This window comes from Drosophila elegans, unplaced genomic scaffold, assembly GCF_018152505.1.
Source record: "Drosophila elegans isolate 14027-0461.03 unplaced genomic scaffold, ASM1815250v1 contig_149, whole genome shotgun sequence".
NCBI lineage: Eukaryota > Metazoa > Arthropoda > Insecta > Diptera > Drosophilidae > Drosophila > Drosophila elegans.
Window position 1 is genome coordinate 18,767,326 of NW_024545513.1, and position 13,362 is coordinate 18,780,687.

General features: G+C 38.1%; 1 protein-coding gene across 6 annotated transcripts in view; it reads right to left on the bottom strand.

Moving 5' to 3' along the window:
* LOC108138534 (diacylglycerol lipase-alpha) overlaps positions 1 to 13,362 on the bottom strand; it is a 30,253-nt gene that overhangs the window by 2,472 nt on the left and 14,419 nt on the right. Inside the window, exons 3-15 of one of the 6 annotated variants that reach the window (XM_017260797.2) lie at positions 9,502 to 9,596; positions 9,287 to 9,393; positions 9,128 to 9,232; positions 8,964 to 9,065; positions 8,200 to 8,377; positions 7,371 to 7,790; positions 6,157 to 6,681; positions 5,944 to 6,085; positions 5,465 to 5,569; positions 5,274 to 5,401; positions 3,918 to 3,941; positions 2,502 to 2,634; positions 684 to 814 (exon numbers count right to left, since the gene is read on the bottom strand). In XM_017260797.2, coding sequence (XP_017116286.2) covers positions 684 to 814; positions 2,502 to 2,634; positions 3,918 to 3,941; positions 5,274 to 5,401; positions 5,465 to 5,569; positions 5,944 to 6,085; positions 6,157 to 6,681; positions 7,371 to 7,790; positions 8,200 to 8,377; positions 8,964 to 9,065; positions 9,128 to 9,232; positions 9,287 to 9,393; positions 9,502 to 9,596 — 2,195 coding nt within the window. Of the gene's footprint in view, positions 1 to 683; positions 815 to 1,404; positions 1,524 to 2,501; positions 2,635 to 3,917; positions 3,942 to 5,273; positions 5,402 to 5,464; positions 5,570 to 5,943; positions 6,086 to 6,156; positions 6,682 to 7,370; positions 7,791 to 8,199; positions 8,378 to 8,963; positions 9,066 to 9,127; positions 9,233 to 9,286; positions 9,394 to 9,501; positions 9,597 to 13,362 lie in introns of those variants that run through there. The other 5 variants (XM_041708240.1, XM_041708239.1, XM_017260799.2 and 2 more) reach the window with 5 other exon arrangements.

Genomic DNA, 13,362 nt, shown 5'->3' on the forward strand with positions numbered 1-13,362 from the left:
TTTTTAAAGAATAGCATTTTTTTTTTATATACATTACACAAGTTTATATGTTATGTTAACTTAGTTATTTTCTTTTTTGACAGTTTCACTGATCAAGCAACCAATCAATCCTGATTTGTACAGCTCGTAGTTACATAGAAATGCAGAGAGAGTCGAGAAGATGTTGCGAGCGAGAGACAGAACGAGCGAGAGTTGGATGCAGATGCATGTATGTACAGTTTCACAGATGAGCAAGAGTGGAAAGAGACAGATGCAGATGCAAGTAGCGAGTGGCATGACTAAGTACAGTTGCGTCAAAGTTGTAAGCGAGTAGGGTGTAAAGGGTACAGTAGTTGCTCATGGTTCGATAGTTCGCTGTGGTGAAATGCGGTTTGTGGGTGGGTGGGAGCTTACGAGTGCGAGACACAATATCGAGATTGGTTTTCGTTGTACATACACAGCGAGTACGATTACATTTAGATAGTTTAGTTTACAAAATTGATAGGTTGTTGGTTTTTGTTTGAGGTTAGGTTGAGAGCGGGAGAGAGAAATATACATAGAGAGAGATAGAGAGAGACTTGTATAATTCGATTGACATATTTAAGAATTTTGTTTGGTTTTTAACGAGAGCAAAATGGAAAGTTGCTTTTTAGTCTTTTGTTTAATGATAACAATTTTATATAGAAGTTGGCGGGCGGCTGTACCTGGTATCTGTATTTTGTGTTGTCGTAGTTGTTGTTGTAGTTGTAACTGTTGTAGTTGTAGTTATTGTCGTGTTATCATTACGTCTACGAGTGGTACATGCCTTTACGGTTCGATCTCTACAAGACACGACCTGTGCACATCATCGGATGATCGGGTCACATACAAATCGTTAACAACGGAATTCGTTAATCGGTTAACGATAATCGTTAAGTTTCATAAAAGAAGCAAAATAAAAGCATAATTAAGTACATTAGTGGTTACACAAAAGTTCGTCACACACATTAGCTATGATCTTGAGCGGATCATCAAGGGGTTGGACGGGTTTAGAATCGATTCAAGGTGTTATCCTAAAGCCTGATCTACTACTACTCTCTCATTGCAACTAGCACACGGCTAGTACGGAGGCCTCCTCCCAGCTCAGCAAAAGCGAATATGTTTTGTCTACCATAATTGTTTTTTTTTTTTTTTTTTTTTTTTTTTTTGCCATTCCATAAGCTTTACAACAACTTTTAACAACCATTCCCATGCAGCAGATGTTTCTGAGGGGGGCTGTGTACTTGTTTTATGGCGGAGTTGTATTTATGTGTTATGTAGTTAAAGTATAATTAAAAGTCCAACTGAATAAACTTACCAAATCAAACTCCACATAAGGAACTTAAATCAAATCATCATGAAACGTGAGGGCTACTTGCTATAAAAATAAAACCGGCACAACACCTCTTTCCATTTAGCGGAGATATCTTCTAATCCAACGAAATTGGAATTAACTCGACATTCGGGTGGAGTAGACAGGGAGTGCAAATACTTTATTTCTCCCCATAATTGATTTCAAAGGCAATCTTAAGCAATAAATAAATTAAACATATTTAAGTACATACAAGTGAGTGTATATTCATCATACAAAAAAAAAAAACAAACAGTTTAAACTTTAAAGTGAAAAAATATAAGAGATAATTGGAGAGCGTGATAGAAACACGGAGATTTAGACAACAAAATGCAAATTACATCTTTTCAACTTATACGATAAATGGACAATGGTTACTTAAGCAATAAAAACTAAATACAAGTATATAAATATCAATATAAATATAACTTAGAGATAACTGTAAACATTCAAAGTCCATTGTCAATGCCTCACACAGCGATAAATACAATAGGGTAACTGGATTTTGGGTATGCATGTGTGGTGCTGGCTAAGTATCGGTTCTTTACTCTGGACATATGTATAATATATCAAAGCAAAATTTCTCAGATATCGAACAAAAGGCAATAAATAAATACAAACAAATCAATGTCGAACATTTTAGCGTTATTGAAATTATAAGCGATAGTTGGCCTTAGACTAGATAACGTTAAACGTAATTGAGTTTACATATACATAGATAAATAGGCATCGGTGTAAATATGCTTGTCATGACTGTGGGTGTGGTGTTGCGTGTTAACTGTTCGAGTGGCTCTTGTGGTTGGTGAGTTGTGTGGGTGGTTTGTGGTCGTTGAGTGGCTGGCGGATCTGCGACCTCCAACCTTAATGCTAAACTAGGGGCAAGGTACAGTACAGTACGATACAGTAGACGAACCAACTAACTAGATCGGTGCTGCGTACTCTAGATATGCTAAGGGCTATAGTTCGACTATATACGGTTCTAGGACAACGACGAAGACGACGGGGTGTGGGGTATAGGGTGTCAACGATCGATCATTCATTCCATTCAACTCGAGTTCAATTCCATTGCCATCCATTCGACTGGCCCTGCTCAACTGGCTGTGGAATAGCTGTGCACCGAAGAGCCGCGCTCGTCGTCGAACTCGGCAATTACCTTCTTCAGGGCGGCGAGGACCTTGTCGGGCATGTGATCCTGCAGCATCACCGGCGAGATGAGAACCTCATCGAAGTCCGTGGAGTCGGCCCAGATGGCCTGGTATACGGGCTCCCGATTCTTCAGCACATTTCTGCAAAATACACAAGAGCTTCGATGAAATTCTCTCCTTTTTGTGGGTATTGTATTAAGCTATATGTATCTACTCTCTAAAGTGTTACGGGAAGTCCTTCCAACTAAATTCCAAAGGGGATCGATTTACGCGTTCACGGAAATCTCTTTCACTTAGTCAAGCTTTTTCTTGTTATACCAAAAACTATATTTGTTTACTGTATATCAAAGTGTTATCTATTATCTATTTGATTAATTAGAGTATGATATACTATCTACAATAAGAAAGACATTTATCACAACTACATAAGTTTGTATAAGTAAACAGCATGGTTCTTATTATTTTGTATATCTACATTTATTTTAATTAGAATAGCACTAATTTTCAGTCAGGTCAAGTTTATCTCTACATATATATCTACAAACATAGGTATTAATATGGTTCGATTATTGTAACATTTATGTTATTGTATTTTGAAGTTAGGATTCAATTGGTATCTATAATTTAATAAATTAATATAAATGCACTAATCTTGAAAGGATTTCCGTGACCTTGCGCATAGTAGAAGAGTTATTAGTCTAAACTTTCGGGGCTTATATCATGCTGGGTCTACAAATTCGAACACAACTCATAAGGATCACAACTGATAATACCCGGACTCATTTACGAGAGTGAGAGAGGGCGACAACGAGAGAAAGAGAGGGGGAGAGTCCAAAGGCCTCTTTACAGGAGTTGAGTTTACATCTGAGGGTTTGGTATTTATAATGGCTTAAAAAAAAAACAAACTGTAATATCTTAGATATCTTAAGAATTAAGATCCTGTAAAAAAGCCTTGAGAAAGGAATGGGGCGATGCATGCATCGGTGATTGTCTCATGCAACAAAGATTAACCAAAACGAAATGGAACACTTCTAATTGATTAAATAGAACTAGGGAATAATTCTCGGACTGCCACTAGTCAACACACAAACCAAACAAGCTAGGACACAGAGAAAGTAGTGTGCGAAAGAGAGAGTTATTGAGATTGAGAGAAAGTGAGAAAGAGAAAGAGAGAGGGCGAGCACAAACACGGGCAGAGTGGGATAGACATAGACAAAAAGAAAGAGACAGGAGAGATAGAGACAGAGACAGAGAGATCGAGTTGAGTTACTGCAGCGCTGCTCAAGCTCTTCTTCTTCATCTTCTTCTTCTTTCAATCTTTTGGATGCGTATTCTCGTATCTGTATCTGTATCTGTGTGCGACGCGGTCTGTGGATGTGTGGGTGCGTGTGTGTTTGCGCGTGTGTCGTTGTGTGTGTGCCTACCTCCAACCACTGTCGTATTTTTGCCTGAAAAACATTTTGGTAACATTAATTTCTTTTCTCATTTACGGATTTTTTGGGGACATGGGGCGCAACAAATAAGAAATCGACCAAACACGTTCAGCAACACAAATCATAACGAAACAAGAGGACAAAACCAAACTCATATAAACGATACATAACTACTAAAAAATAGTCGCTCGAGAACTCCGTCAACTTTGAGCTACCACAATGGTCTGCATTTAAATCTTTCTGATAACAAATACAATACAATGTAATGTGATTGATTAAAAATCAATTCACAATATTATCATTTTTTCAATTATCCTGATGATGTGCTGTCTAACGTCTCAAAAATATAAACATATAGTACAATATAATAGTTGACTCATAGATAGTTTCAAGCAGCAGTTCATAATCAAAGTAACGTTAATATGTTATATTAATTCTGATTATTTTTAACTGAAAAAAGATTTAATTAATTCTTAAAACAGTTATACTTTCTATATTAATTCTGCCCCTAATAAAGGTTCAATTTAATTGATCTTAAAAATGTCACGCATTGTTGTTAATCAAATTTCTCTCTTTCGCTGACTATCGGAATTTAAAATTGTGATACTCTCTTATTTAAGACTGTCTCAAGAAACCGTATAGCTGGGAATTCAATATGGTCCCACATTCTGTATGTAGTCGCGTTGCAGCCAACGAAATGGGGCACTTGTGAACGCAGTAATTGAGGCAGCACGTTTCGGTCATAATTCACGTGGGTATGCCCCGTATGTCTGTGGCCGTCAATTAGAGGCTGCCATTGAGGCCAAAAGGGACCCAACCGCGATGGAGAGGGTTCATTGTTCCCCCTACCCCCCCCCTGTGGCCGTCAATTAGAGGCTGCCATTGAGGCCAAAAGGGACCCAACCGCGATGGAGAGGGTTCATTGTTCCCCCCCCTCCACCCCTTCAAACCGATGACGGAATCATCAGCTCGGCCTATCGGACAACCAATGACGCCATTGGCAGATGAGTCAGTTGCGGATCAGGCTTGACATTTCACTCCATCACTCTCACTTCGGCGATAAGCGCCTGGCTATCGCACCTCAATTAGCACAGACCTTGGGCCAGAGGCGGATCTCGGATCTCGAATCTCGAATCGCGAATCGCGAATCACGAATCAAACACAAAAAACATCAACAAATAAATCAGGGAAGGGGGGTCAGGAGGTCAGGTTTCGAGATCGAGGAGGAAACAATTGCGGATGCGGATTCAGATTTGGATTCCGATTCTGATTCTGATTCGGAATCGAATTTGGCCAGCTGTCGCACTTATTTCCAGCTCGTCGACAGATTGGCTTGGCTCTACTCACTCGTCGGGCTTGGGATGATGTCGCACTATATGGATGATGCGACCGGGCGGATATAAGGGCTGGTGCAGGGTTAAAGCTATCGAGCTGTCCGTGGGATGAGCGCTGGTCGAACGGGCTGTTCCGCGCTCCTAAAATTGAACAACAACAATTAATAACTTTCGTTGAACTGATTTTTTGAAGAGGGCAAATACCTCCTGGTACTGATTGATGTGCGTGTCCTGGCCGGACATGTTCACCACGGAAGTGGGCTCCGGTCCACAGCCACAGCAGATGACCGAACAGGAAATTGTCTTCCACTACAACGATAGACAAAATGTAATAATATAGTGTATAATACATATTGTTTAATAAACTGAATGGTGTTTTACATTTTACATTTTTCAGACTTTGGCAATAAAAATCACATTTTTAAGGTTACTTTTGTTGTCACTTGGCCAAAATAGAATGCATGGCCAAAATACAGATTGTTTTTTAAATTAAAAAAAAATGTTTTCTAAATTTTTATTGATTTTTTTTTAGGAGGTTGATTTAATTTCAAACTTTGGGCATAATTTTTCAGGGTTTTAATAAAAAATTCTGGAACCTAATGGGATATTATTGTCAAACTTTTGTCAATAAAAAAGAGAGGTTTTTTCGTCTTGTAAATGGGTAAAATTAAGACGCAACAAACCTTGGGATCCACGCTGCGCTGGATGGCATTGATGAGATCCGCTCGCAGGGCTTCCATTTGGTTGAGACCGATGCGCGGCACCACGTCCTTGCCGAGCACCACCGAGGTGATGAACGACTTGGAGTACTCCACGGCGGGCATACTGTAAAATGAATGACCAGATGAGCATGCGATAGGAAATCAAATGGGACAAATCTTGGGCGGAAATCCAACCTGAGCAGACCGCCGGGCGGGGAGTAACTGAAGCACTGGAGCGTCGGATAGTCGGGCTTCAGCAGGATGGCCAGTATGGCCGCTGTGCCGGCGCCCAGGGAATGACCCACCAGCACCAGGTCGAAGGTGGGCGTCTGGCGGTCCGGATTCCGCTGCAGCGCCCTCTCGATGAGATTCTCCTCCTGCAGCTTGTTGCGTATGTAGATCGCCGCCTGCACCATGCCCTTGTGACCCAACCAATCGTCACGCGGCGGCTGCAGTGGCAGCACCTCGCCCTCCGCATTCAGATCCGTGAGTATGTCCTTCATGCTTAGTGTGCCACGTATGCTAATCACCACCGCCCGATGGGTGTAGTCGACGGCCACGAAGAAGGGCGTCTCGCCCACGTCCACGTGGTAGGTGGCATACACGATGTCGATGTCGCCCAGCTGCAGCGTCTTCTTCAGCGCCGCGTAGTTGCACAGGCAGCAATTGTCCTGGATTACCTCCGTATCCTCATTACTGCCACAGCAGCAGCCGAAACATCTGCGAATATCGGATTCAGAATGGGTTAAATAAATGAGCTGGAAATCAAACATTAAAAAAAAAAAAAAAATTCATTAAAAAAAATAAAATGTGGAAATGAAAAATATACCTCTGTATACAAAACAAAAATGTAACGAACCATTAGTTTTTATAAATATTAATATTCCACAATTTCCTATTAAAAATAAATTTAAACATGCAAAACCTTATTTTGATTATTAAATAAAATTGTTTTCTCGGCACCAAGCACAATAAGTAAAAGGATTTTTCCATTAAAAGTTTTCATAAAAGCGTCAAAAACTCCTGTCAACGAAAGTAAAAAAAACAGCGCTACGCAAATGCACATAAAAATGTTGTGGTGTTAAAAAGTTGCACAACGCGGTATTTCTTTTTGTGCAATTGAGTGTTGAGCGTTCATATAAGATGAAGCATATTGAACATACATTTTTTATATAAATTTATTGAGTTTTTGGAAAAAAAAGAAAAAAACTATATGAGCAATTTTGTATATTATTATTATTATTAATATTGTAAAATCACTTATCAGTGCAAAACTGTTTGTATTTTCCTGTTAAACCACATTTTGTTCAATTAATTACCCTTAAAAAAGTATATTATATATTTCTATGCTTCATTTGCTTAAATGGAGGTTTCCATTCGAGCACCCATCCTACATTTGCCGTACTCACTTCAGTTCCGGCACCAGGTGCCACATCTTGCTGCGATTGATGATGACGTACATGGGCCAACCGTAGGCGCCCTGGGCAAAGTACATGTAATGGATGACCGTCTGAAAGAAGTCGTAGTTTTTGGCATCGTTGAGTGCTAGGAACTGGGTCCGCTCCGTAATTGGTACGCCGCTGAGGAACTCGTAGGTGCCATTTTTGCGCTGCCGGACGATGGCCTCGCGCTCCAGCCGCTGGAACTTGCGGAGCAGGACGAGTCCGGCGACCACGTCCGATGGCACCACGTCCAGCTCCCGAAAGAAGTCGCTCAGCAGGCGGGCGATGTCCGTGAACGAGTTGCGGTTGCGCTCCGAGGAGCCCATGCAGCAGAACAGCAGGCGGCAGCGATGGTCCCAGCTGTCCTGGTAGGCGCGCATCACTTTTCTGTTGAAGACAAACATTTATGGGTTAGACTTCTTTCCAATGACGATTGCAATGTTTCGTTTCTCTATTCAGTCTACTACCCATCATTATTTTGAGTTTTGAGTTTATTGCAGTTGTAACTCTATATTTTACTGATCCAAAACCAATATTTATTGAAATTGAACTCTTTAAAATCACTGTATTACAAAAACCCATAACAATCTAGGTATTTCGTCTGTTTTTATTTATTCTTATTTATTTTTTTTTCTACAATTATTTTTTGCTATTATATTTCGCGCTAGTGACGTGAGTAATAATAAGTCAAAATTAAAAGTATTTATAACAAATAGGCCAACTCATATCAAGATTGTAGCTCATATTAGCCTTGATCTAGGTAAACTTGAATTTATTTTTATTTGTTTAGAATTACCTTTGCCGCCAGTTGCGATTCATGCTGTTGCTCCGCTTATAATTGAACCGCGACTCCGTCTCGCGCATTGATCGCTGGTACTTCTTCATCTTTACCCAGGATCTTCCGGCAGCATCAAAGGTGCACCATATCGTGATGAGGGTGATCACCACCAGAGCCCAATTGCAGATGATGATGGCTGTGGATGGATAGGGAACTCATAGATTGAGGACACATCCAATTACATTCAATATAAACTAATAAGTAGTAAGCAAATCAAGTTGTCTTAGATAATCATTTTCAAACAGGTTCAATAAAAACGAGAAAATTGAAAACTTCTTCAGATATTTAATCTCTCTTAAATGGATTGTAAACTTGCTAAACCTATGCACATTATTGTTAGCTACAAAGATAAAACGCCATAGTTTAATGCATTAATATATAGTAGGTAAAAATTCTACTTATTGAAATGTAAATTCTAGGGAGACGCAATAGTTAAATGCATAAATATTTAATTGGAATACAGCTGTTTTAATTTTTACTTATGAAACTTTGTTGTTAGCTACAAATATAAATCGCCGTAATTCAATTCATAAATATTTAATAAGTAAAAATTCCAGTTATTGAAATGTAAATTTAAGGGAAGTGCAATGTTTAAATGCATAAATATTTAATTATACTTCAGCTGTTAAAAAAAAACAATAAATTAAAGGGCGATTACTAAGTTTACATTAAGATTTATGGTAAATGTAGTTTGAAATAGTAATGCCAAAGATAGAACTTACCTATATAGACCTTTTTGGGATCATCGATGGGTGCGGTGGTGTAGTAATGCCCCAGCCAAACGGAGCCCACCCCCAGCCAGGCAATATCGAACAGAATTACCACTGAAATGAATAAAATATTATCAATAAAAAATATACAGCGATTTTATGCAGGGACAACTTACAGCTCTTGAGATATATCCAGATGTTGATCGAGGTGCGCGCCTCGGCATCCAGAATACTGCCACGCATCGAGATCACACATATACCTATTTCTACACATATTGAAACTGCAAATGGATTTTTGAAGATGGATCCCATGGATATCGGAATTTAATACTTACAAAATAGAATCAACAAGTAGCCTGTTAGATGATAGAACAATAGTTTCACACTTAAAATTCGTGTATTATACTCAAAGATAACCAACGAGACGCTAACAATCACAAAACTGTCAAGACAATCAGTTCATATTTTTTTTTGGTGAAAGAATAGGAACAAGAAATATATTTGTAAACAATTAGGAAGTGACGATAAATACCGGAATGCGGATACTAACCATATAAAATGAATCGTCAGGAGAAATGCACCCGGCACCACGAGATCATCAGAGCCCACAGACCAGCGACGTCTGAAGACCACAAGTCCAGGCATCTGAAATCGAGAATATGCTTACGAAATTAGTTTTGGGTCAACTATTAAAGTTATCGAGAGACGTAACTTCAGGATTATTATGATGTAGCCGGCCGATAAAGTTGCAACATAAAAAGTTGAGTTAAATAAAAATAATTAAAAAAAAAAAAATAAAAAGTAGTACAAAAAATGTCACACTGCGTATGAATAATACATTTAACCAAAAGATTGAACAAACTTTATTGCTCATACGTAAAATGAATTTATCATTTGCAAAGATTATTATTTATAAATATTATTAAATTTTATTTTTAATTTTACCAAAATTGGTTTATCTTTAGGAAAAAATACAATTTAAAAATATAACAATCCATAAAATTTGGAAATGCAACACTGCGTATGAGTAATAAATCATGTTTGAGCTGTTGATTGTAAAATTACATATTTTATTCGTATTTTAAGCATCATAGCCAGTTATAACCTTCAAATTTATCAAGTGGGTCACAGCTTCTCCGGAATTCCGCGATATAAGCTTCCGTCTTAATAGCCAGATATGTGTGCTCTTGGAGCTGCTGTTGCGAATTAAAATCCCCCTGGAAAATCAACGGGCAGCCCTAGCAGTGTTCAAGTGCTAACTGGTAGTACAGTCATGACTGCATGTAAATATGCAAAGCGAACGACTTTAGACAGCTTAAGGTTCCGCCTCCACCCACTGTAGGCCCGCCTGTCGCTCCGTTCCCAATGCCCCCCCAGTGCAATGTAAAGCAAAACATAATCAGGGTTGGACATGAGCAGGGCGTGCTAAAAAGGGGGAGGGACAGATAAAACTACACAGAAAGAAATATAGCTGTATCAGTTTATATATTTTCTTCTGAGCTTGCACTTTAAATTTGCTTTCAACCATTTAAATAAAATTGTTTACATATACTTTTTTTTTATTAATTTTGATCCTTTATAAACAGCTTTTAAAAGATTTAATTATATTTTCCAATTTTACATATGATAGTTTTTCCTAAGTACTATTTTATGTATTCGCTTACACACAAAAGTTGACTATGAAATGCGTGAAATGTCGAGACACAACTTATTTAAATAAGGTGGCAACGCCGGGCGTAAAAGTAAAAAAATTTTAAATGTTATTCTTCTCGCGCTTTAAAGGTCATTGTTACTTAGTTTAATTGTTCGCTTAGGCGATGCTAAGTTAATAAAAGTACTATTAATCAGTTATAGCAGAGGTGCCAGACCTGTAAATAAAGTTGCAACGTCTGGGATCTCTGCTAATAATTTTTCATGAATTCGTCTGTATCTCATAAACAGGGGCTATTTCGATAACAAAAATTAATAAAATTTGTATTGTAAACATAGAACAATCCATAAAATCAATTAAAATGCTCTGAAAAGTTGACTTTGATGTCATATTTTAGAAACATTTTCTCTGAGTGTAACAACTTGTTTGGGGGATGTGGGCCATCATGTTCGAATCCCTCACCATAATCGCTCGCTTGACATTGCACCGGGGTCAGATAAGGCGGACCTAACATGGGAATCGTACAAGGGAATGCATACTAATATTTGCATATCCGGGCTCAGATTAGCTAGACTTTCACTAATGACGCCAAGACATGAACAACGGGTTTACTTATCAGCAGGCACGAAAATGCCAGTAAAATGATTCATAGTCCTAATCGGTGTCACAATCAATACATTTAATCAACTGCGATTGCAAAGTTCACTTGTGCCAAATCAACATTCGATATTATATATTTTCTAAGATTTGGCCGAGGCCTTATATATAGACTTTTGGTGGCCTCGAAGGCTGCAAAATAGGTTTATGAGCTGAGCTAATATAAACATAAACAGGCGAATAATAATAAACTTGCTGAGTGCCTCGAATATAACATAATATCTAAAGATATTTACCTAAACTATCCACCCGGAAATTTAGTACATGCGTAGGCATAATATCTTATAATGAGCTTCTTAGAATCTGTTTATGGTTTGTTAATCTATCTTTTAATTGATAAAATCAAGTAGCAAGTTGATTTGAATTTGCATTGCTCAAAGTAATAATAGTTTCCTAAGTTTTATAGCAAAAGTCATTAAGTAATCACTAAACAAACAAAATTAGCTTATCCATTAAAATGTAATTATCCATATTCATAACAAACTACCAAGACACATACAATCGCTACACGATTTAATTTATTTACTTGCCCAAGCCAAACAATTTTGTGAAAGAAAATTTCAGCATAAACAAACTATATAATCGATGGGGAAAATTTGAAATTTCCAAGAACTTAAAACCATTTCTTAAATTATTTTCAGATCTAATAGGTGAAGTTTTGTCAATTATGTTTTCATTTTAAATCTGTTAAATTACGTTTTAAGCTAAAATTGTTGAAAACGGAAGACCCACTACCTTTCGGTCTTAATTAAAAATATTGCTTTTTTTTTCAATTATATACGAACACCGTTTTGCTGATTTAAAATGCTGACCTTTCGAGAGATAAATATGTTCGTCTCATTCGTTATTTTCGGAGGACTTTTTGATGACAGATTTCATTGCTGCAATATTTATCACGTTCCTGAAAGCTTTAAGTCCGCTTCGTAATTTTAAAACTGACAGTTCTTATCGGCAAACATTTACCTTTTGCCAGCGAAATAACAAAGGTGAAGTGGCAGCAACTAAAAGCTCCAAAGGCCCGACGACATTGGCATTGGCATTGGCCTTCCTGAACTTTGCCCGACAACGGCCAACTGTGGCGACGACTGTGACGCTGCGGTGTCGATGTGGATGACGAGCCATGATTTTGCATTTATTTACACACCTTCTTGCTGTATGGCCAATGAGCCATGATATGGAAGCGGGGACAAGGACACGGATGCGGATCCGGACACGTATACGGACACGGACAGAAAAGAACAACGTAAAGGAAGCCGCTGGCAATTCGAAAACCCATTATACCAACTGCAGGTATGCATGGTCATTATAGCCCACTTTCTCCGCCCTTTCAACACTTAAATAAAACAAAATATTTCAGGAGATCCTAGAAACTAATTAAGCAACGATATGTGCTTCTATAATTTAATTAAATAAAACCATCATTTGTTAAATAATCAGAATTAAATAAAAAGGGTTTACCTTATTTGTCAAAATAAACATATCATTAAAGAAAAGTGGAATCCATTTAAGTTTAAGCGCATTTATTTTGTATTGTATCTACATATATATGCATAATTTATTCGAGTGTAGTGTGAAAAGCACACAGCTGTCGAAGAAGCCGTAATGGGGCAAGGGCAGAGTAATTGATGGCAATTACTCTTTTGTTTTGTCTCCGCCATATATCGCAGCGTATTCAATTATTCAGTTATTGCCATTATAAATGATAATAATTCCTGTCACGGTTATTGGCTGAATAATGATCCGTAGGGTAACTTACTTTGCACCATTTTTTGATTAGGTTTCTGGTGCTGTGTTCCTGGTCCCAATAAATCACATTCTTTTATTTTACTACAGGCCCCGCACGATAAGATAGTTCGATGCACGATGAACTTATCTATCTTGACAATTGGTGTACGATGTACGAACAGGTGGCATGCACTCAACAAACGACGGCACTCGAATTAACAATTTTCCCCCGATATCGTCTCAGTCAGGGAATGGGTAATCTGTGGTAAACAGCCTTGATGGGTGCAATTAACAACTGAATTTAAGATAAGCCATTTAAACAATTTCATACAAATATTCGTGTGAAAGGGTTAACGGTTTAATTATACGCTTTAGTTT